This window comes from Macaca thibetana, chromosome 6, assembly GCF_024542745.1.
Source record: "Macaca thibetana thibetana isolate TM-01 chromosome 6, ASM2454274v1, whole genome shotgun sequence".
Taxonomy (NCBI): domain Eukaryota; kingdom Metazoa; phylum Chordata; class Mammalia; order Primates; family Cercopithecidae; genus Macaca; species Macaca thibetana.
The window spans coordinates 87,434,579-87,459,999 of NC_065583.1; the positions used below are offsets into that span (position 1 = coordinate 87,434,579).

Genomic DNA, 25,421 nt, shown 5'->3' on the forward strand with positions numbered 1-25,421 from the left:
TCTATCAGTTTTACTCATCAGCAGAACCTCCAACTTTCTCACTAAATAGATGGAGTGGGACTGTCAGCATTATCCCTAAGAAAAATGCCCCAAAGAACAAATTATAAAAGGCAATGCCACTGAAATTGTGTATGATCATGAGTCACTTAATGTTGGGAATATTTTCTGAGAAATGTGTTGTTAGGTGATTTCATAGTTGTGCGAACAGAATAGAGTGTACTTACACACGTGTAGATGTTATAGTCTAATACATACCTGGGCTACATATGGTATATATTGCCCCGAGGCTCCAAACCTATATGACATGTTACTGTGCTGAATACCATAGGCAATGGTAACACAATGGAATTTATTTAAACATATATAAACATAGAAAAGGTACAGTGAAAATATAGTATGAAATATTTTTTTAAAAGGAACGCATTTATAGACCAGTTACCATGAATGGAGCTTACAGGCCTGGAAGTTGCTTTGAGTGAGTGAGTGAGTGGTGAGTGAATGTGAAGGGCTAGGACATTACTTTATACTACTGTAGACTTTGTAAACACTGTACACTTAGGCTACATGAAATACATGCAACTAGTTTTATTCAATAATAAATTAGCTTACTGTAACTTTTTTACTTTATAAATTTTAAAACTAAAAAAAAATTTTTTTTTTTTTTTAAAGAGACAGGATTTTATTCTGCTGCCCATTTGGAGTGCAGTGGATGATCATAGCTCACTGCAGATTCAAACTCTTGAGATCAAGCCATCCTCCTGCCTTAGCCTCCCGAGTAGGTAGAATTACAAAGTGCGTCACCACGCCACATCAACTTTTTGACGTTTTGTAATAATACTTAGCTTAAAACACATATTGTTCAGCTGTACAAAAGTATTTTCTTTCTTTATATCCTTATTCTATAAACTTTTTTCTATTTTCAAAGTTTATTTTTAAAATATTTTTGCCAAAATGAAGATACAAACGTACATGTTAGCCCAGGCCTACCCAGGGTCAGGATCATCAGTAACACTGTCTTCCACCTCTACGTCTTGTCCCGCTGGAAGATCTTCAGGCCAGCAACACATATGGAGCTGCTATTTCCTATGATAACAATGCCTTCTTCTGGACTACCTCGTGAAGGACCTGCCTGAGGCTGTTTTACAGTTAACTTTTTTATTTTTTAAATAAGTCCAAGTAGTACACTTTACATAAAAAGTATTGTGTAGTAAAAACATAGTCACCAGAAGGGGTCAGTGGCTCACTCCTGTAATCCCTAATCCCAGCACTTTGGGAGGCTGAGACTTGTGAATCACCTGAGGTCAGGAGTTCGAGACCAGCCTGGCCACCATGGTGAAACCCCATCTCTACTAAAAATACAAAAATTAGCCAGGCGTGGTGGTGGGCGCCTGTAGTCCCAGCTACTCAGGTGTCTGAGGCAGGAGAATCGTTTGAATCCAGGAGGCGGAGGTTGCAGTGAGCCAAGATCGTGCCATTGCACTCCAGCCTGGGCATCAGGAGCAAAACTCCATGTCAGAAAAAGAAAAACAAAACACAGTCACCTAGTCGTTTATTATCTTTATCAAGTATCTATGTACTATACATATTTGTATATGCTAAACTTCGTCATGACTGGCAGTGCAGTACGTTTGTTTACACCAGCATCACCACAAACACATGAGTAATGTGTTGTATCATGATGTTATGCGAGCTATGATGTTACTAGGTGGTAGGAATTTTTCAGCTTCATTATAATCCTGTGGGACAACTGTCTTAGTATGCATTCTGTCATTAACCAAAATGTTGTTATGTGTTGTGTGACTGTATTTTTTGTTAATATTTTTGTCACTTATTTAAAGAATATATTGTTGATAAAAAAGATTGTGTACAACCAAGGTTATTGTTGATTATATGTATGTGATATACTGATATAAAAGTGGCCTCCATATCTGTAATGCTTATGCAAGTTATAGAGTATAATATAATTAGCACCTGTAAATTTACCACCAAATCCAAGACTCAAAACACTATCAATAACTTGCATTGACTTATGTACTTCTTCCCATCTCATGCCCTCTGTTCTTTCCCAGTGGTAATAGCTATTGAATTTTGCATTTATTTTTTCTCTTGATTTTTCTTATGGTTTTATCACAATATGTGATACTAATAATTTGTTTTAGTTTAGCTCAATATAAATGATATTGTTCTGTATGTAATGTTCTAAGATTTGGTTTCCTCACTAGTATTTTTGGAAAATTCATCTATGTTTTTGAATGTAGTTGTGCTTCATTTTTCTACTGTGTAATACTTATCTTTGCCCTGTTAATGTACAACAGTATATTTGCTCTCCTATAATTGGAGAACAGTTTTTTTCCGTTTATTGTAGCCAAATTACAAGATGGTCTCCAGTGATCCTTGCTTCTTGATATTCATGCCTCTGTATAAACTTCTCTCACATTGAGTAGGGCCTTCTTCTGCCAGTGGGGTGTCAAGGAAATGATGGTGAGACTTCTTCAGCTTTTCTGGATCTATCTTTCTTGAGAAAGCCCCCAAACATGGGCTTCTGTACAGATCTGTTTGAGTATGGGAGGTCTGTAACAACAGTCAGTACCAATCATTTATCTATGTGAGTGAGCCATCTTGAAAGTGAATCCTCTGTCCCCAGTCAAACCTTCAGATGATTGCAGAACTTGCCAATATCTTGATTGCAATCTCATGAACTTGATTGAGAACTTCCCAGCTGAGCTGCTCCCAAATTTCTGATCTACAGAAACTGGGATTTTACAAATATTTATTGTTGTTTTGTGACACTGTGTTTTGAGGTAATTTGTTATGTAGTCCCAGATAATGAATAAATTGACCGTTTTGATGATGGAAACATTTTGTGAACATTTTTATGTCTGCCCCCTGATGTACATGTATAAGACCAGGTAGTGAACCAAGGTGTGAGATTGCTGGATTGAAGATTATGATAATATTTAACTTGGATATCCCATGCTAGTTTTTTCAAGAGTAGTTTAATTTATCTTTTGACCAGAAACGTGAATAAGAATCTGTATTATTCTGCATTCTTTTTAACTTTTGGTATTGTCAGACTTTTAAATTTTTTCTAATGAGTGTAAATATTTCACTGTGGTTGTTTTCTTTGCCCAAACATCAAAGTAGTAGTCTACTGTATTTTTCCCTAAGAGGTTTAAAGTTTGAGTTTCACATTTATACCCTTAAACCATTTGAAATTAATCATGTATAGAGTGAGAGAGGTGTCCAATTTCTTTCTTTTTCTTTTTCTTTTCATAACTGTGCAGTTAACCAGTTTTTCCAATTGTTAAAAACGTCCCTGTTTTCCCTAGTGATATGATTGTGTCATATGGATCTGTTATGTGGCTGTTTTGGAGTTCCATCTTGTTCTATTTGTCAATTTGTTTATGCTAGTATTAATGGCATGCTTTCTTAATTACTGTGAAACCTGGCAAGGCAATTCTTCCTATCATATGCTTTAGGAGTGTCTTATCAGTTCTTGACGATTCTCTTTCCATATGACTTTGAATTAGTTTTTCAAGTTCTATGAAAAACATTTTGGGGTTTGAGTAGAATTGCCTTGAATCTACATATAAAGTAGAGGAAAATTGATATTGTTACACTAGTGAGTCTTTCTATTCATAGATACAATATATTTTTTATATTTCAGTCATCTTTAATGTATTTCAGTAGCATTTTATCATTTTCTTAATATAGGTATAACATCTTTTGTTAGATTTATTTTAATCATGTAAGTTTTTAATTTCTACTATTTTCTTTTTTTTTTGAGACGAAGTTTTGCTCCTGTTGCCCAGGTTGGAGCACAGTGGTGTGATCTTGGCTCACTGCAACCTCTGCCTCCTGGGTTTAAGTGAGTCTCCTGCATCAGCTTCCCAAGTATCTGGGATCACAGGTGCCTGCCACCATGCCTGGCTAATTTTTGTATACTTAGTAGAGATGGGATTTCACCATATTGACCGGACCCGTCTTGAACTCTTGACCTTAGGTGGAGCCACCCGTCTTGGCTTCCCAAAGTGCTGGGATTACAGGCATGAGCCACCGCGCCTGGCCAGTTTTTGCTATCATTAATGATGTATTAAAAAACTGTGCTTTATAACTGATTATTGCTAGTATTTGTAAATATACTTGTTTTTTTAATATAAATCTTAGAGCAAACCATCTTGTTGAATTCTCTTTTTATGCCTAATGATACAGAGATTCGTGTTTTTTTTTTTAATTTTAAAGGACGTTGTTTCTTGATTCTTTTTGTTTTTTTTTTGTTGTTGTTGTTGTTTTAGATAGTTATGTCATTTGAGAATAATGATAACTTTGATTTCCTTTTTAAAATTGTTACTATGTTTTTATTTATTTTCGATGTCCTACTGCATTGGATAGAATGTCAAACAAACTTTGACTAGAAGTGGTAATAGTAAAGTGATAACGATGGGCATTCTTTTGTGGTTCTTGATTTTGAAGAGACTTTTATAAATATTTTATCATTAAGAGTAATTTTGTTGTAAGTGGTTATTTTTGTTTTTTTAACCTTTTTGTCAGCTTACAGACGTTTCCTTTGATTCCTAGTTTTCTATGACTTTTTTTCCAAATACAGATTTTGAATTTTATCAAATGCTTTTTCTGCAGATGTTGAAGTTATTATGGCTTTCTTTCTTTATATTCATGAGTGGAATTTATAGATATTCTAATGTTTTGTATTGTGCTTCCTAGGTTTTACTACACAGGAAGATTCCTTGGGGGACTTGGCTGTAATATTGGAAGGAGAAGTCTACTTGTAAAGTTCTTGACTCTTATGATCATAGGAAGGGACTTTATCATTTTGTGCTTATGTAGAAAATAGTAATGAGAGCTATTTGGCATACTGTGTTTAAGCATAGGTCTCATAACATAAATGGCTAACATTCAGCAAAGTGTCCTTGTGTTGGCAACTTCAGTGTCACAGAGTTTATTTCCTGTAACTAACAGTATGGCTAAGCAATGGTTGTCTTTTGTGGGGAAAAAATATTTTGTAGAAAAAAGGAGGATTTGGAGCTCTTTGATTGGTTTTGGAACAGGAGAATTTTCCTGCTTCAAGTCCTTTGTTAATAAAGTAAATAACCACTGTAACTTATATGGTAGTTTAAAAATGTGACTTGAAGTTTCAGATTTCTAATTCTCTTTTTTTAAGATCAGATATTTGTAGTATCACAGCAATATGGAGCCTCAAGAGTTCTCTGAGTTTATACCCCTGTTGGTGTCAGCATGTGAGGATTATTTAAATACACAAACATGAAATGCTATAAAGTATTATCACTCCATAAAGAATTGGGAAATTCTAGAAGCAAAAAAAAAAAAAAAAAAAATCTATTCTGAAGGCACGTAAATTACATTCCCACTTGTTAACACATTTAGGTAAAATGAGACTTCACTGAAATTTTCCCCTTGAATAAATAGTAAGGAGTGCACTGTCAGTAGATACTGGATTTGAGTGGTACTTAAATGCCTTGTTTGCAGTACAATTATGATCTGCACAAAACTTAAATGTGCCATTAAACTTTATTGTTGGTGTCATTCATATGGCTTACTAGGCTTAATCAACTGCTTGATTATATTCTCAAGTTTCTCTTCATTTTTCTTTTCTGTAGCAAGTGGTACATTTCTAACTTTGAAGTAATTTGGTACAGTGTCTGGGATCAGTTATGATAATGATCAAAATAATAATAATAAAGTTATTACCAAATTTCAATCCTTGTTAGAAATTGGGTGGGATTGAGGTGCTTTTAGGTGGTATGTGCTTAGGGTATTAACTGAATCATGACCAAAGTGAATTAGTGCTTCTGACCAGGTTTTCATTGGAATTTGTATGCCAGGGATACTGATGGGCAAGGGAGGCAAATTACCATTGACAGAGAACTGCCAATGCAGAGAACTAGAACAAGCTAGACCACAGCACTGTGATTTTCAAAAACTTTATATAATGCTCTTCTTTTATACCTAGAAAATAATATGTTTGTTCTTAATATCTAGCTAGAGTACGCCTAGACAATTGCTAGCCTGGCTCTGGAGAGAGGGATGATTGGGACATTGCAAGAGAGAAGTTCTTTAAACGAGTCTGCCTGAAGTCTACTTCTTGCTTCTGTTTTATAGAAGGTAAAGGGAAAGGTGAGTGGTTAGTGAAACAGTCAAGATTTTTTTTTTCTTTTTTTTTTGAGACTGCCTTGACCTTTGGCATTAGAGCTGTAGAAAAGAGATGGAGAGAGAACCATTTAATACACAGAAACACTACCCCAATGCAAGTGTATGTCTTGAACCATTGGAATCATCACCTCAAAAAGAAACCATATATCTTTTTAACAGTCACACCCCATTTTTCTCTTCCCCCAACTCCTGAAAACTATTAATCTACTTTCTGTTTCTATGGATTTACCTGTTCTGGACATTTCATGTAAATGGAATCATACAATATGTGTGTTTTTTTTTTTAATTGGCTTCATTTTGTAATTGGCTTCATGTAATTGGCCTCATTTTGTAATTGTAATTAGCACATAATATTTTCATTTATGTCATAGCATGTATCAGTACTTCATTCCTTTCTATTAAAGAATAATATCCTGTTGTATGGATATACCATATTTTATTTATCCATTCATCAGTTGACAGGTTGTTTCAACTTGTTGGCAATTATGGATAATGCTTCTGTGAACATTTGTGCATAAGTTTTGGTGGGGACCTGTATTTTCATTTCTCTTGGGTGTATACCCAGAAGTAGAATTGCTGGGTCATATGGTAACTCTGTGTGTGATATTTTGAGGAACTGCTCAACTGTTTTCTAAAGTAGCTGCGTTGCACAGCAATTGTTGTCACACTAGCAATATATCAGGTATTCAGTTTCTTCTCATTGTCACAAATCTTGATTTATATTCGTTTTCAGTTTTAGCCATGCTAGTTATTGTGAATTAGGTATCTCGTGGTTTTGATTTGCATTTTTAAAATGACTAATGATATTGAGCATCTTTTTATGTGCTTTTTGGCCATTTGTATATGTGTACTTATATAATTTTCCCACTTAAAATTTTTTTTTTTATTATTGAGTTGCAAGAGTTCTTTATATATTCTGGATACATCTGGTCTCTTAACATCACAATATTTTTTTGCTTAGTATTCAGAAAACCATTAGAAAAGGGCATTGTTACAGCTTAGGTTTTTTGGGAGCAGATGCTGAGACAGAATTTGGGGTATAAAGTATTTTTAGACATCACAGCACTTGTGAAAGGAAGGAGGAGAGCAGGATTGGTCAGAGGGAAAAGTTGAATTTACATGGAGGTCTGGCAAAACCTCAACCAACCTGGCAGCAAGCTCTGAAGCAAATATTGCCTATGAGGGTTGTCCTGCATTAGGCTGAGATGGCTGGGCCTTCATGTTATCACTTGACTTAGTCACTGAATGAGGGTCAGCGGTGGAAAGTTATGACCTAGGATGGAGCAGCACTTTGCCCCTGAGGCCAGCTCTGAAGTGATAAACAGATGGAGTCTGTTTGCTAACTGCACTCTCTAGCTGAGCAGCATATTCCCCTTGAAGGGGCATCTGGATGGTTCACATGCGTATTATGTTTTAAAATCTTAGTGAACCTCGAGTTCACTAAGTTTAACAGAGATTCTAGGAGCATGTTTATGGCATGAGAAAATTGAAAATTTGATTCTGATTTTACAAATATGTTATGACTGCTATTTCATGGTATAGGCTGTTTTGAAATCTTCTGAAGATAATTTGGCCTGGAGTTATGTACATTTATAATATTGTTTATGTTTTATTATTTATGTTTACTACAGACTTAGAGTTTCTTAAGTAGTTTATATGATGCTCATAATTGCCTCATATAAAAGCAATTTTTTATGTTTGTTTGTTTGACATACTCTGTTTTTCTAAAATTTTGAGTGTGGTATATTCATTTTGAGAATTATTTTGTCCTTGGCCGTTGTTCTCCCATATCTGCTACATATTATGAAAACTTCATAAAAGACTAATTCTTTTCTTTTGAAATTTGATTCAGAATTGAGAATCATCTTAGTCTTTGTTTAATTTCTTAAGTTTTAACATTGTCACAGATATTCTAAGATTTTATATTCCTGCCTTGTTGAGTTTCTGCCTTTTTGCTAGCCAGAAAACAATGCAATACCTAAAACAGATGATTACCAATTTGGGTACCTATTAAAAAGACATAGTAGTGCAATACTAATTCTTTTAAAACACTTTTATTTGATATCTCTTAACTTTTGGCCCTTTTTACAGTTGCTTGTTTTACCGAAGTATTGGGAGAGATGATGATAAGTAATTTGTATCAGTCTTAATTCTGAATAGCAAACCAAATATACCAAGACAGTTTTGGTTGACAAGTTTAGTCTGTAGATACCTGTGTCCAATTTGCCCAAACTCCAAATTGTAATACTTCCTAATAACAGAAATTAGTACATAAGAGTAGGTATGAATCTTTTGCAGAATGAAGAAACTGGAATTATTTTTCTAGTGAAGTTGTTTTGTTTGACTGTGTCAATATGCTAGAATAGAAGAAACTCATTCATAATTAGGAGTCAGAAGACCTGAGTTAGAATCTCAGCCATCCCTTCACATCTGAGATGCCTGAACGAGGCACACTTAGCTTTTCAAAGCCCAGAAATGCAGGTGTGTTAATTCTGCCTACCCCTGCCAGTTGTGGCAATGACCTAATAAGATAATGAATAAGAATAGAACTGGTCATCTTGTGACCAGTGTATACATTTATGAGATAGTTGGAAGAGTGTTTTTCCTTGGGCAAAGAAGGTGGAACCCACATATGTGATCTTTGTTCAAGCATGCATTTCAATAAGACTTGAAAGGAATGTAAAGGAATGTAAATATAATGAAATGAATGTAAATATAATTTATTTATGTCAAAAAATTAAGTTCTATTGTAATTATTTTCAATATAGTCGTGGAAACCCAAGTTAACTCAACAGATATTTATTGTGAGACTTTATAATTTGTGCATAGAGTGCATCCAAGTGATGCATATTAAAAGGTTTTCATTTCTGTGAATTGATTGATTTTGTTATTCTGTGGGTTTGAGCACAAATTAATTGGAATCTAGTTATTTCAGATTTTATGTGGATTACTAATATTTTTAAAGGGATTTATAGTTTATAAAATGCTTCATATACATTTTTTCATGTAATCTTCATAATAGTCCTGCAAAGGTAACTGCTCTTATTTTCATGATTCTTCCCATTACTTAGGTTAGAGAAGTTGTAATATCCTCAAGGTCACTTATCTACTAGGTGGTGGAACTGAAATTAAAACCTAGATTTCTCATTCCAAATCTATGTCATGTTGCTTGTAAAACTAAGGATTTATTTTAGATATACTTGGATTGGAACCAGGTATTCTTAGTCTCAGGAACAAAGAGGTTTGGCTCTGAAACTTTGATCCAAACACAATTTTGCATTTGTTATAAAAGCTACCATTTTCTACACACCAGGGGCCCATATTACCCTGGGCTTTGTCTTGTGTCTGCTCAACCTGATGTCTTCATTCTTCAGCTTCTTTCCCAGTACCCACACAACAATGTTTTTCTCACTGTAGCCTCAGAATAATGCTGTCCAGCATTATTATGAACTAATCTTTGCTGATGAGCAACTGGTGAATATTTTAACTGTAATTTGGGTGGGTCTTTTGGTTCCTTATAAATCCCTTGTACCAATTCTATTTACTATAATTTCAGTTGCATAGGCTATTTTCAACTTGATTTAAAGAGTCTCACTTAGTGAGCATAGAATCTTTAGGGCCAGACTGGAACCAAACCAGTCCTGGGAACCTTAGAAAATTAATCCAGTTTTATGTGTTCTGTGATATATTTTGTACTTTCATCAATGCATTCAGAATATGAGGTGAAAAGGTCTTCTGTTGCAAAATCACCTATATCTAGTTTGTATTTAATACCTGACTAAAAATAAACGAATGTAGAAAAATAAGGCTTCTGTGTATCTTTCTGTACATTTTATAAGTGCATATGCCGCATTTTGAGCCAACAGGGCAAATAAGAAATATTGTACTGTTTCATATTTTCAAATGCTGACTAGATAAAGATTACACATGACAAGTTATTTATAGCTTTATACATAGTAGATTCTCTGTTGGAATCATAGAAAGGAAAAATGATAATAGCTTTGTGTGGTTCACAGAATAGAATGGCAAACTGAGATGTTTTGAATCTAGTTTGTACTGTAACCATTTCTAGGAAACCATATTTAAACAGCAGTGGTTATCACGAAGTGTACAACATGTCAACTGTGTCCCAATTCACATCAGTAAAAACCTTCCACCACTTTATTCTCTATAACCCAACCTCCATCAGATAATGCCAAATAAACTATGTCGAGTGCACATATTAATATCTATCAAATGTGCCAAACAGCTTGCTGGCTGCAGTTTCAGTAGTGTTTATCTGTGGTCATGCAGGTTATAACTCTGAATTTTTATTAGGAAACACTAAATTGAGAATTTATAATGTTCTTGATTTAGCTTCACCAGCTGTGCCACAGCCAGGAAAAATAACTCAGGGGGGTAAAAATCTAACACTGTGTTAAGAGAGCAACAGACAAATCGCTTTTGCTTCATGCTTACCTGCTTTGCATCTGCTACTGTAAAGTTTAGGGTCACATGTAATTAGTGGTTTTTTTTTTTTTTTTTTGAGACAGAGTCTCGCTTTGTCAACCAGACCGGAGTACAGTGGTGCGATCTCGACTCACTGCAACCTCTGCCTCCCTGGTTCAAGCGATTCTCCTGCCTCAGCCTCCTGAGTAGGTGGGACTACAGGTGTGTGCCACCACACCTGGCTACTTTTTATATTTTTAGTAGAGACGGGGTTTCACCATGTTAGCCAGTTTGGTCTCCATCTCCTGACCTCATGATCTGCCCTCCTCGGCCTCCCAAAGTGCTGGGATTATAGGCGTGAGCCACTGCGCCCAGCCAATAGTCTTTTAACTTATATGTTATTACTCCAGTAAATTGCTTTGTGAGTTTTTAGGTTGTCTCATAAAATAATGATTATTAATTTTTATTTAATCTTTGGAATCTTGAAAGTGATTCATTGAAATAGGAATTTTGATAATAACCCTAGCACTGAAGACATTATTTATAATTTTATCTTTGTTAAACCAATCACGATGACATACTTATATATATTGTTCTGTTCAGGAATCAGACAATTTGGGGCCAATGAAAAATAATCTAATAGTTTATATTTGGAAGAAATACTGAGTTAGTGAAGGGAATCTCCTGTAGGTAGTTAACTTAGTTGTGGAATATTTAGCAAAGGGTGCTGTGTGGAATTCCTCATTAAGAACATTTCTCTTTAATTTCTGCTACAAGATGATGTGTAATGAAAAGTTGTTGGTGAAATTTGTGCATCATCATGTAGGACTTGGCTAATTCCTGAATGGAAATATACAGCCCTTGCAAATATTTATTTGTTTTAACATTATTGTGATTATCAGTCTAGGTCTGATGTATTTTCTTTGTGGCTGCTTGGCAGTTTGGTTCGTCAGCTACAAAGTAAGCCATAGGAAGGCAGTGACAATATTTGTTTTACTCACCGTAGTACCCCCAGAGTCTTGTCCATTGCCTACCTTATATACTAGGATATATTTCTTGAAGGGATATAGACACATTTTATTCATGTAGAATTTATAGAGTTTTGAGTTACCTATACACAGAAGAAAAATAATAGATACTTATGCTAAGTATTGTAGGAGATATACTTTTTTTCCTTTTAAACTTTACAGCTAATTAGCTTTCCTGTTCATGGGGACTCTGGAAAAAGCCATCTATTTTCAGTCGTAATGCTTTCCCTTTGGCCAAAGTAGAGCAGAATTAGATTTTAATAAATCATAATTTTATAGTATGGTTGTTTACTGGAGTACCATTTATAGAGTATGGCTTCCAGACAATGATGACATCGTTTCATTTAAAAAGGGCTAGTTTTTCCCTGAAAGTTGTATTTTTAATTACACTATAGGAAATTTGCAGATACTTTATATATTTATGTATTTGCCTCTTCCTATCTGCTTGTTCCAAAAGGAAGACATTCTACCTTGTAAATGGCCTATGCTTACAATTTATTTTAAAAGAAATTTTAAGTTTTTGGAACTACCCAAAGATATTTTTTAAAAACATTAGGTGATAGGTAACTAAAACTAAATGGTAAGTTTAGCTAAATTCAGCAAACATTAGGTAACTGTAATGTATAAAGTATTGTGTTTGGTGGACATGAGAGAAAGATGACAAAAACTTTATTTCTATTCCTGGGGCTTGTATACCATTAGCTGACTCAGATAAATTCATAAATAAGTATAACGCAAAGCAGACAATAAAAAGTACTATGGTATAGGCATCAACAAAGTGGGAAATTAGGATAGAGAGATTAATCCTGACTGGGAGGATCAAGGAAGTTCTCATGGAATAGATAGGTTTTGAGTAGAACTTAATTTATTGCTTTCATTCATTCTAGACTGTCTTCTGAAGATTGATGTCTATTTCCTTGAGCTCTTTAATTTTGTTGCCAATTTGGATAAACATGGCACAAATCCAGCAGGGAGGTCCAGATGAAAAAGAAAAGACTACCGCACTGAAAGGTACATACTTAATTTGCTTTTTCAGGAAATTTTCATTGTGCCTAATAAAGGTGTAGGAATATTTAGGTGACCTTCCATTCATTTGAAATCTAAAATAAGAATATAAGTACCAATTATTTATATCCCTCACAGCAACTATTACTGCATCTGAGATGTATGTACTCAGTAAATAAATCACAGGATCATGTAATTTTGCATCTATAAGAATCTTAATGCTTTTCTTATTCAATGTTATACATTTAATAACAAAACTAATAAGTGTTTTGAATCAAGGCTGGTGCCTTTACCTTATGTTTTCTGCTTGGAATATCATACTGGATGAGGGTAATGATCCGTCTGTTTCTGTATTCTGCCTTTATGGCATTGCATTACTGATATTTTATGAGAGGTTTATCCATATTAATGTTTTAGAAGGAATCTGCGCTAGACATTGTTAGGGAATTTTGAATCCTAGAATTAAAAAAATAAATCTGCTATCTAAATTAATTCGACTTCTAAAAGAAGTATCTGTTATTGAATTGTGAGATAGCTATGGGCACTGAGAACTTTAGGGTCAGGAAGCTGAGGAGAAAGTAGCAAATGAGGCTGAAAAGTAATTTTTAGTAAAATAGGTAAAGAATCAGGAACAAGAGAGAGCTCCTGAACAGCAAATGGAAAAATTAAATGGGAGTAATTAATTATAGTCATATCTGGTGATGGGTAAGATTAGATGAGAACTGAGAATTTACTTCTGCATTTGACGATGTGGTGATCATTGGTGACTTTCACAAAGAGCTGTTTCAATAACTAGAAATGAAAGCCTGGTTGGAGAAATTTCAGCAGAGAATGGAAAGAGAGGAATTGGAGACAGTTGTAAACAACCCTACAGAAGATTTTACTACATGCTTGTATGTTGTTGGGAAGGATCCAGAACACTCAGAATAATGGACAATTTAGGAATGAGGGCAAGGAATGTATGTCACAGTTTCCATCTAAATAGACATGCTGGGTTTCAACCTAGACAGATTTTGTGCATGTTCAGCCTTAATGTGAAAATTTGATCTCCCAAGTTGTAGTTCTAATTTATATTCTTGGAAGCAGTATGTGAGTTCAGATTGATTTTCTGGATTTTAGAGGTCTTATAGTGATGTTAAAAGAGTAGATCGGTTCTAGAGATAGAACTATCTGGATTCAAATTCAAGGTTTTCCTTCTTACCATGGGCAAATTGCTTAACTTCTCTGAATCTCTTCATCTGTACTATGGGAATAATAATGCTGGGTACAGATACGGGTGTAAGGGTTAATGGAGGAGTAAACTGGAAATATTAGAAAATAAAATGGCAAATGCATAGTATATTTCAGAACAACTTAGCAAACTGATTTGTTCTAAACTTTATCCCTTTAACAGGAAGACAGTTTTATTCTTGAGTTTATTCAAAACTGGGCTATGATATGTAAAACAGTGAACTAATAATGATCACTCTGCTGTTCATTAGAGAATTTCAGGTTTACATGGCAAGATGCACTCTTGGAGGTGATTGAACTTTCTGCTAATTGAAAAGTGCTTCAGATAAGGCATAGATGGTGGAAAAATCTCATAAAATTATATTAGTGGTGAGAAAAATGTCAGGTAAAACTCAAGATGAGCAGGGTTAAAGCAGTGCATGCTGGAAGAAAGTAGTTTGAATTAGTTTGCTGTAATGTGATAATGAAGATAGTAAGGAAGATGGTGATGACTGTTATAATTAAAGGAAGGCATATTATGCACAAGAAAGTTATGTCATCTCTTTTGGAGATGGCAATGAAGATATGCTTGTAAAGAATTCTTGCATTTCTTAAAAATATTACTTTTTCCCTTTGCCAGTTTTACAGGGTTTTAGTTTATCTACTGCCTCTTATTGATTTGTTGACCCATTTTACCTGGATTTCTGAAAATATGTTCTGTATCTAGTTCTCTTAGTTCATATGTGTTAGTTTTTATTTACCACCACCCTCTAACCTCAGGCCCCTTCAAAAATGCCTACATTTTGCCATAGTGCCTTTATTAAAAATTATTCTGGACACTAATGTTGAGTTATTATGATCATTATTTGTGATAGCCTAATGGTAACATCTTATATGGCTAATAGTACATCAAAACCAAGACATTCTTATTGGTACAGTACTGGTAACTAAAACACGGTCATTATCCAATTTTCATTAGGTTTCACATGCAGTAATTTGTGTGTGTGTGTGTGTGTGTGTGTGTGTATGTGTGTGTTTGGAGTTCTGTGCAGTTTGATCCTCTGTACTGTCTTGTGCAACAATGACCACAAACAAAGATACAGAAGTGTTCTACCACTAGCAAGTCCGTTCTGCTACCCATTTGTAGGAATGTCCCCAACTGCCAGCTTCATCTCTGTCTCCTGGCAATCACTAATCTGTTCTCCATCCCTTTTGTCATTTTGTAGATGTTATAGAAATGGAATCATAAGGTATGTAACTTTTTGAGATTGGCTTTCTTCAATAAGCATAATGCCTTTGAGATCCATCCAAGTTTTTGTAAATATCAGTAGTTCATTCGTGTTTATTGCCGATGAGTAATATTCTGTTGTCTAGATATGCCATTTTGTTTAACCATTAACCCATTGTAGGGCATTTGGATTGATTCCAGTTTTTGATTATTAGAAATAAATTTACTGTGTATATTCATGTATAAGTTTTTATATGAATGTAAGTTTTCATATCTCTAGGTTAAATGCCCAAAAATGTGATTGCTGGGTCATATGGTAAATGCATTTCTAACTTTATAAGATAATACCAAACTATTTTCCAGAGTGGCTGTACCATTTTATATTCCCACCAGTCATGTATGAAAGACCCACTTTCTCTACATCCTCCTCAGCATTTGGTATTATTACTATGTTTTAGTTTTAGCCATTTTATTAGGTACATAGTGACATCTCACTAGTGATGTTGACCATACATCTTTTCATGTGCTTATTTGCCATCTGTACCTTGCTACCTGTTCATATTTTTTGTCCATTTTCTAAATGGATTTTTTAAAACTATTGAGCTTTGATCTTTATATTTTCTAGATACAAGTCTCTATTGAATATATTCTTTGTGAATATTTTCTCTCAGTCTGTAGCTTGTCTTTCACCCTCTTAACAGATCTTTCATAGGGCAAACATTTTTAATTCTGATGAAGTCCTGTTCATAAATTTTTTTCTTTTATAAACTGTACATTTAGTGTCATGTCAAAGAACTCTTTCCCTAGCCAGCCGTAGTTTATGAAGATTTTCTCCTATGCATTCTTCTAAAAGTTTTGTTTTATATTTCACATTTAAATTAATGATCTATTTTCAGTTAATTTTTAAACATATGTTAGTAGGTTTCGTTTCATTGCTGAATTTTATTCTGTTGAATAAACTACGTTTTACTTATCCATTTGCCACATTTTAGATATTTGTGTTGTTTCCAGGGTTGGGTGATTATGAATACAGTCTTTGAAAACATTCATCAACAGGTTTTTATGTGGATATTTATTTTCATTTGTCCTGGGTTGATATCTAGGAGGAGGACTGCTGGGTAATATGGTATGTCTACGGTAACTTCATAAGAACTAGAAAACCACTTTTCAAGGTAACTGTATTATTTTTCACTACCACCAATAATGTATGAGGGTTCTCTTAGTTTGTCATCTTTATCAGCAATTAATATTGACAGGTGTGTTGACTTTTCTTCTCATTGTCACAGATTTTTGTTTCTATGTGGTTTTAATTTGCATTTTCCTAATGGTGAATTATATACCATATATACATCTTTCTTGGTAAAGTCTAGAATTTTGCCCTTTTTTTTGTTTGTGTTCTTATTGTTAAGTTTTAAAAGTTGTTCGTATGTTCTGGATACAACTTCTTTTTAAGATATGTGATTAGTAAACATTACCAGTCTTTGGATTGTCTTTTCATTCTCTTTGTTTTATTGATATGTATTTGTACATACTTACGGGGTACATGTGATGTTTTGTTATATGCATAGAATGTGTAATGATCAAGTTAGGATATTTCTATTATCCATTTATGATTTCTATGTGTTTATGATTTCTATGTGTTGGGAACATTTTAAGTCCTCTCTTTTAGCTATCTCTTGAAATACATAATACTTTTGTTCATTTTAATCACCCTATATGCTATTGAACCTTAGAACTTATACCTTTTATCTAACTGTATGTTTCTACCCATTAAACAAACTCTCTTCATTGTTTCCTCCTGTGCACCATCACCCACATACTTCTCTGATAACTATCATTCTGCTTCCTACTTCCATGAGATCAACTTTTTTAGCTCTCACATATGAGTGAGAACATGCACTGTGTGTCTTTCTGTACCTGACTTATTTTACTTAACACAATAACTTCCAGTTCCATCTACCTTGCTGAATAAATGACATGAATAAAATGACATGATTTTATTCTTATGGATGTATAGTATTCCTTTTTGTATATATACCACATTTTTTATGGTCAAATAGTATTCCATTGTGTATATTATATCACATTTTCTTTATCCATTCATCTATTGATGGACACTTAGGTTGATTCCATATCTTTGCTATTGTGAATAATGCTGCAATAAACATGCAATGCAATTATCCTTTAGATATTCTGATTCCTTTTCTGAATGCATACCCAGTAGTGCAAATGCTGGCTTGTATGGTAGTTCCATTTGTAGTATTTTGAGAAATGTCCAAACTGTTTTCCAAGGAGGTTGTACAAATTTACATTCTTAACAACAGTGTATAAGAATTCCCTTTTCTCGACAGCCTCATCAGTTTCTGTTTTTTTTTATCTTTTTAGTAATAGCCATTCTAACTGGGGTGAGAGGATATCTAATTGTGGTTTTAATTTGCATTTCTCTGATGATTAGTGAAATTGAGCATTTTTTAACATACCAATTGACCATTTGTATGCCTTCTTTTTAGAAATGTTTATTTGTGTCCTTTGCCCACTTTTTGATGGGATTATTTTTTGTTTTTTATTGCTGAATTGTTTGATTTCCTTGTGTATTCTGGATTATTAATACTTTATTGGATGAATAGTTTGTAAATATTTTCTCCCATTCAGTAGTTTGTCTCTTCATTCTGTTAATTGTTTTCTTTGCAGTGCAGGAGCTGTTTAGTTTAACGTAGTCCCATTTGTCTGTTTTTTGTTTCTGTTTTCTCAAAAGGCTTTAGCCATAAAAATCTTTGCCTAGACCAGTGTGCTGAAGTGTTTCCCCTGTGTTTCTTTCTAGTAGCTTCGTAATTTCAGGTCTTACATTTTAAGTCTTTAATCCATCTTGAGTTGATTTTTATAGATGAGTGATGGGGCTCCAGTTTCATTCTTCTACGTATAGATATTTAGTTTTTCCAGAATCATTTACTGGAAGAGGCTGTTCTTTTCCCAATATATAGTCTTGGTGCCTTTGTTGAAAATCAGTTGACTGTAAATATATGGATTTATTTCTGGGTTCTCTATTCTGCTATTCTGTTCCATTAGTCTACATGTCTTCTTTCTTTCTCTCTCTCTCTCTCTCTCTATCCATCCATCTATCCATCCACCTATCTTCTTTCTTTCTATCTATCTATCTATCTATCTATCTATCTATCTATCTATCTATCTATCTATCATCTATCTATCTATCTATCTTCCTTCCTTTTAAGAAGGAGTTTCACTATTGTTGCCCAGGCTAGAGTGCGATGGCGCGATCTTGGCTCACTGCAACCTCTGCCTCCTAGGTTCAAGCAATTCTCTAGTCTCAGCCTCCTGAGTAGCTGGGATTACAGATGCCCACCACCACACCTGGCTGATTTTGTGCTTTTGTGCCTTTACGTGATGCTAGATATCTTCCCTTTGCATCCAGGTTTAAGATTCCCTTAAGCAGTTCTCTTAGATATGGTCTAGTGGTGATGAATTCTCTGTTTTTGCTTGTTTGGGAAAGACTTCATTTCTTCTTCACTTGTGAAGGAAAACTTTTCTGGACGTAGTGTCCTTGGCTGGCGGTTTTCTCTCTTTAGGCATTGAATATATTATCCCATTTTGTCTTGGCCTGTAAGGTTCTGTTGAGCAATGTGCTATTAGTCTGATAGAATTTCCCTTCTAAGTGACTAGCTATTGTCCTTGTGCTATTTTTAGAATTCTTTCTTTGGCTTCTGACAGTTTGACTATAATATGTGATGGACAAGATCTTTTTACATTGTATTTGATTGGGGATTTATGTGCTTCTTGTATCTGGATGCCTAAATCTCTTTCTAGACGTTGAAAGTTTTTTAGGTATGTATTAAATAGGGTTTCTAATCCTTTTGTTTTCTCTTTGCCTTCTGGGACACCACAAATTCAAGTATTTTATAGCTTTATGGTATTCCATATGTCACATAACCCTTGCTCATTGTTTTTTCTTTATTTTTTGTCTGATTGAGCTATTTCAGAAGACCCGTCTTTGTGTTCTGAAATGCATTGTTCTGCTTGATCTGGCCTGTTATTGAAGCTTTTCGATATGTTTAGTCTTTCATTCAGTGAAATCTTTAGTTCCAGGATTTCTGGATGGTTCTTTTTTTATATCTGTCTATCTTTTTGGTAAATTTCTCATTCATATCCTGAGTTGTTTCTCTGATTTCTTTTTATTGCTTTTTTGTTTTCCCTTGTATCTTACTGAGCATCTTTAAAATAAATATTTTAAATTCTTTTTCTGGGATTTCATAAATTTCTCTTGATTGGAATCTGTTGCCGGAGAGTTATTGTGCTCCTTTTGAAGCACAATATATTTACATTGATATCTTATATATTTACATTAATATCTGGGTATCTGGTGTGACAATCAGTTCTTCCAATTTTTTGAATTTGCTATCGTAATGGATTTTTTTTCTTAAAATGTATCTATGGTGTTGGTTGAGTAGGGTACTTTGACTTTGATTCTGTGTGTGTGCAATCATGTAATTTCTGTATGATTTCTTCAGCTGTAAACCACATTAGTGGTGTCAGTGGCTCAGAGTGCAGTTGTTAGCGGAGGCTGTGGTGAGGTTTGCTGGGGACAAGGATACCAGGTATGCCATTCCTTGGGCTCTAGTGTTGGCAGCGCAGCCACAGCCTGCCTGTCCTTGGGTTCCAGGGAGGCATGCGCTGGCACTGGTGTTGGGTAGTCTATTGGGGTTGATTGTTGGATCTCTAGGTGGTTTATTTGTGTGCCTATAGTGGCACCAGTGGGTCAGGCCAGTGGATGGGTTCTTAGGTCTCTGAACAGTGGGTATGGTATGGGCTATGGTAGTAGCAGTGGTAGGGCTAACCTCTGAGTTCTGAGCAGTTCAGGATTTTATTGGTGGTAGCTACGACAGGCTAGGCAGAGCAGTGCCCAGGCCTGCAGGTGGCATGTGTGAGGTTTTTGACTGTGTTGGTAGCAGCAATTGGATGGACCCATTCTGAGGTCCCTAGGAGGAGTGCTTAGGTGACAGTGGACTGGTGCTTGGCAATCCCAGGCCCCTGGATGGCATGCTCAGGCTCTTGCTAGGGGGTGTGCCAAGCCAGGTGAACATGCCCTCTTCCCCCCACCTGTGGTACGTGTAGACCTTGGCTCTGGTAGGCAGGGATGGGGTTACTTCTAGGCCCCTCTGTGGAATGCTTAAGTAGGGGCGGCAGTGACTGCACCACCGCCCTATACTAGGGAGGGTGAAGTTGCTTTCAGTGGCTCTAGCCGTAGATATATGGTTGGGATTGCATGCTTCGCTTGTGCTTTGGCCCCAGTGGCAGCAGCCTGCTGTGGGTCCCATGGGTAGGGGAGTGTATCCTTAGGACATGTGAAAATGTGCCATGGTTTTGCTGCTTGGGGCAATGGGGTTGCTGCTAATGGCTTGCATTTTTGCCCAGGTGGCATTAGCCAGTTGCAGCGGTCTCTGTAGGCAGGTGACGTCAGTGGGGGTCCAGTGATGTGGAGATGTGGGGGCTGTTGGCCCCTGGGGACAGAATGCAGCTCTATAGGGGCTGGGCTCTCAAAATGGCACCTTACTGTAGCTGCTTGGGACTCAGGAGTTGTGTGTGGCTCAGCATGAACTCCTCTAGAGCCATGGCATTGCACAGTCTTCAGGCAACTTCCTACTTTATTCTCAGGGTCCATGGGGTTGGAGGGGCTCTTGCATGGCTAGGATTGCAGGAGTCTGTGGTGGGAGTTTGAACTGCTGGGGGTCTTTCACTTACCCTTTTCCTACATTGGGGAGACTCTCCAGGCTCCCAGCTGATCTCAGCTAAGCAGGTTGCCTCCTTTCCCTTTTAATCCTTTCTTTTTGGGTGTTTCTTGTCACTTTTCTATTAAATTAGAGTGTTCTCTCTTCGATGTCCTGTTTGAAATGTGATTATTTACTTGCATTGTGGCTCTTCTTCGTAGATGAGGTGAGTACCAAATGCCTCTAGGCAGCCTTCTTGAAGCACCTCCCCTTCATTGAGAGTTAAATTTTATGTAAGATGTGAGATATAGGTTGAGGTTCATTTTTATCATTTTGATTTCTTCTTATACCAGCACCGTTTGTGAAGAAGACTGTCTTTTCATCTTTGAATTGCTTTTTCATGCCTGTCAACCATGAATTGGGCACACTTGGGCAGTTGTTTTTGAGTTCTTTATTTTGTTTTCTGGATCTATGTGTTTACCAATACCACACTCTCTTAATTACAGTAGCTATATAGTAAGTTAACACTGAACAAAGTGATTCCTCCTTCTTTATTCTTTTAGAAATTTGTTTAGCTATTCTATGTCATTTGCCTTTATATACACATTTTAGAATATACTTGTCTATATCTGCAAAACACTTTACTTCGATTTTGATAGGAATTGTATTTAAACTTTTAGGTAAATTTGGGAGAATCGATATCTACGATATTGAGTCTTCTAATCCATTCACCTGATATGTCTATTTAAATCTTCCTTGATTTCTTTCATTAATACTTTGTAATTTTCAGCATGTAAATCCTATGCCTGTTATTTGCTTTGTATGTAAGTATTTTAATTTTTTGGAGTGATTATAAATGGTGTTATGTTTATAATTTCAATTTACACATGTTTATTGATGGTTTATGAAAATATAATTAAGTTTTGTGTGTTGATATTATATACTGTGATCTTCCTGAACTTGCTTGTTTGTTCTAGGAGATTCTTTTGTGGGTTCCTCAGGATTTTCTACATAGACAATCATGTCATTTGCAAATTGGATAATGTTTCTAACCAGTCTATGTGCCTTTTATTTTTCTTTGTGACCTGTGTTGACTAGGACTTTCAGTACTATATTGAACAAGAATAGTGAGGATGGATATTCTTTCTTGTTTTCAACGTTGGGGGAAAAAGATTGTCTTTCACTATTAAACATTATGTTAATTGTAAGTTTTTTGGTAAACGCTGTTTATCATGTTGAAGAAGTTCCTTTTATTAGGTGCTTCCTGGGAGGTTTTAATCATGAGTGAATGTTGAATTTGTCAAATGCTTGTATTTTTTTGTATCAATTGATAGGATCATGTATTTTTTTCTTCTGTAGCCTGTTGAAATAATGGATTACATGTTGATTTTTTGAATAGTGAACCATTCTGTCATAAGCCCTATTTGGTTCTGATGTAATTTGTTTTTATATATTGCTGGTTTTGAATTAATATTTTATTGATGATTTTTGTGTCCAGGTTCATTAGAGATATTGAACTGTAGTGTTCTTTTTTTGTACTGTCTTTGTCTAGAATTGTTATCAGGGTAACATTGATCTTCTAACATGATTTAGGAAATACTCACTTCTGTTTTATTTACTGGAAGATACTGTGTAGAATTGGTACTAATTTATTTTTAAATATTTCGAAGATTTCTCCAGTGAAACTTTCTCGACCTGAAAAATTTGGGGGGGAGATTTTAATTCAAGTTCACTTTCTTTAATAGTCATAAGACTATTCATATTGTTTATTTTATATAGGGTGAGTTTTATTAGTTTGTGGTTTTTGAGGTCTCAGACCATTTCATCTAATTTGTATGATTTATGTGTATAGAGTTGTCACTAATATTCTCTTCTTGTTCTTTTGTTTTTTTGGAGATGGAATCTTGCTCTGTGGCTCTGGCTGGAGTGCAGTGGCACGATCTCGGCTCACTGCAACCTCCGCCTCCCAGGTTCAAGCGATTCTCCTGCCTCTGCCTCCTAAGTAGCTGGGATTACAGGCACGCACCACCACACCCTTCTAATTTTTGTATTTTTAGTAGAGATGGGGTCATGTTGGTCAGGCTGGTCTCGAACTCCTAACCTCATAATCTGCCCACCCTGGCCTTCCAGAATGCTGGGATTACAGACGTGAGCCACCATGCCTGGCCCCTTCTTGTTTTTTTAGTGGCTGCAGGGTCTGTAGTGATATCCTCTGTTTAACTGTTTCCTATTAAAGAGATTAACAATGAGAAATAAATGCTTTTATTTAGTCATATAATTTTCTTTTGAAGTACACATTATTTCTTTATGTGGATACGTATTTCTGTTTAGTATCATTTGCCTCAACCCAAAGAACTTTTCTTACCATTTTCTTCTGCAGGCCTGCTGGCAATACATTATTTCAACTTTTCTGTGTCTGAAAAAAATCTTTATTTCTTCTATTTGGAAAGATGCTTTTGGTTGGCACAGAATTTGAGGTTGATGGACTTTTTTTTTTCTTTAATGGAAAAATGTTGCACCATTGTCTTCTTGTTTGCCTAGCTCCTGAAAAGTCTTCTGTCATTATTATCTTAGTTCCTTTTTTCTCTATCTGCTTCTAAGATTTCATCGTTTTTTTTGAGACAGAGTCTCACTCTGTCACCCAGGCTGGAGTGCAGTGGCACGATCCCAGCTCACTGCAACCTCTGCCTCCCAGGTTCAAACAATTCTCCTACCTCAGCCTCCTAGTACCTGGGAGTATAGGTGCATGCCACCACACCCAGCTAATTTTTGTATTTTTGATAGAGACGGGATTTTGCCATGTTGGCCAGGCTGGTCTTGAACCCCTGACCTAAAGTGACCTACCCACCTTGGCCTCCCAAAGTGCTGGGATTACAGGCGTGAGCAGCTGCGCCTGGCCCTAAGATTTTATCTTTATCACCTATTTTCGGAAATTTAATTATGATATACCTTTGTATCATTTTCTCAGTGTTTATTCTGCTTGGATTTGTGGTCAAAGTTTTCATCATATTTGGAAAACATTTTATCCACTTTAAAAAAAAAATTTTTTTCTCAGTTCTTAGTGTTTGTTTGTGTTGCTATAAAGGAATGCTTGAGACTGAGTAATTTAAAAGAAAAGCGGTTCATTTGACTTACAGTTCTGCAGGCTGTACCTGAAGCATAGTGCTGACATATCCTTCTGGTGAGGGCCTGAGGAAACTTATAATCATGGCAGATCAAAGGGGTACCTGTATGTTACACAGTGAGAGGGAGGGAACAAGAGAGAGAGAAGGAAGAGGTGCCACGTTCTTTTAAGCAACCAGATCTCAGGGAACTCATAGAGTATTTCCATGAGATCTGCCCCCATGACCCAAACACCTCCCTCTAGGGCCACCCCCAACATTGGAGGTCACATTTCAACATGAGATTTGGAGGGGACAAACATCTAAACTATGTCACTTCCCAGCATTGATTTCATCTTGGAACACACTTAAAATATATTAGACAACTTGACATTGTCACACTGGTCAGTGATACTTTCTTCATTTTTAAACTATTATTTTTCTCTGCTTCATTTTAGAGAATTCTACTGTTAGGTCTCAAAGTTCATTGATCTCATCTCCAGTAATTGTATTTGCTGTGAATTTTTAACAGTCTATTTTTAATTTTAGATAGAATTTCTTTATATATAGAAGCTTAAAGTTCTTCCAGTTCTCAGTTTGGTATATTAATGATTAAAATTTTTTTTGAACATACAGATCACATTGAAATAGATTTTTTTCTTGCTAATTCCTTTGTCTTTATCATTTCTTGGTTTATTGATTGATTTTCTGCATGTTTATAGATCATAATTTTTACCTTTTTACATGCCTTATCATCATTTTTCATAGATGCCAGACATTGTAAATTATACATTATTGGGTGCTGGATTGTGTTCTATTCCTTTAAAGAATAAGTTGTTGCTTAAATTTTGTTTTACTTTGTTTTTTGGTATTTTTTTAAAGAACGTAGGGCTTTGTTCTGACAGGTATTTATATTATTTGTATCTTTTTTTTTTCTTGGAGGCTTTTTTAAATCTTTGATATGACAGTTTTAGAGTCTCCTTTCTTTAGGGCTGATAGGCATACATATTTGCAGCTCTGTGTGTACTTCAGGTATTGTTCATCCTGCTGCTTTCCCTGTCCTTGGGTAATTTTTTTTATCCCGTGTGTATGGATAAATAGTCAAAGACATGAGTGAATCCCTCTGAAATTCGGCCCAGCAGTCTCTCTTTCTAAACAGTTCCCCTGCCCTCCTTCTCTGCTTCCAAATCCAGCCACCTTGGATTATTCAAATTCTGATCTCTGTCTCATCAGCTCAGCAGGATCTTCATTCTTTGTTTGGGTTCTTCCTTCCTGCTGTGCCTTAAACTGTCTCCACACAGTAAGCTAGGGCATCAAGGGGTTTATGTCGTTTGTTTCTTTTTCTCTCAGTTCTGGCTGCCTGTTGTCCAACTGTTCTTTTACATGTGTCTTCTTGCTTTCCAGTTGTTTAAGGAAAGTGAAAATAATTCTGTTCCTGTTAATTCTATTTTGGCCAGAAGTAGAATTCCAATAGTGTTTTAAATACTCATTTATTTAATACAGTTTTTAAAAA

The 25,421-nt window shown here is 35.5% G+C and overlaps 1 protein-coding gene across 13 annotated transcripts in view; it reads left to right on the forward strand.

Annotated features, from left to right (window-relative positions):
- The window catches only part of FAM172A (family with sequence similarity 172 member A), a 483,877-nt gene that overhangs the window by 21,114 nt on the left and 437,342 nt on the right, over nucleotides 1-25,421 (forward strand). For 5 of the 13 annotated variants that reach the window (XM_050794313.1, XM_050794326.1, XM_050794325.1 and 2 more), the window contains exons 2-3: nucleotides 6,019-6,153; nucleotides 12,533-12,656. The exons of 3 other annotated variants lie outside the window; for them this stretch is intronic. In XM_050794313.1, the coding sequence (XP_050650270.1) occupies nucleotides 12,551-12,656 (106 nt within the window). In that variant the 5' untranslated portion in view covers nucleotides 6,019-6,153; nucleotides 12,533-12,550. Of the gene's footprint in view, nucleotides 1-6,018; nucleotides 6,154-12,532; nucleotides 12,657-15,085; nucleotides 15,110-16,190; nucleotides 16,260-25,421 lie in introns of those variants that run through there. 5 more of the 13 variants (XM_050794320.1, XM_050794319.1, XM_050794314.1 and 2 more) reach the window with 3 other exon arrangements.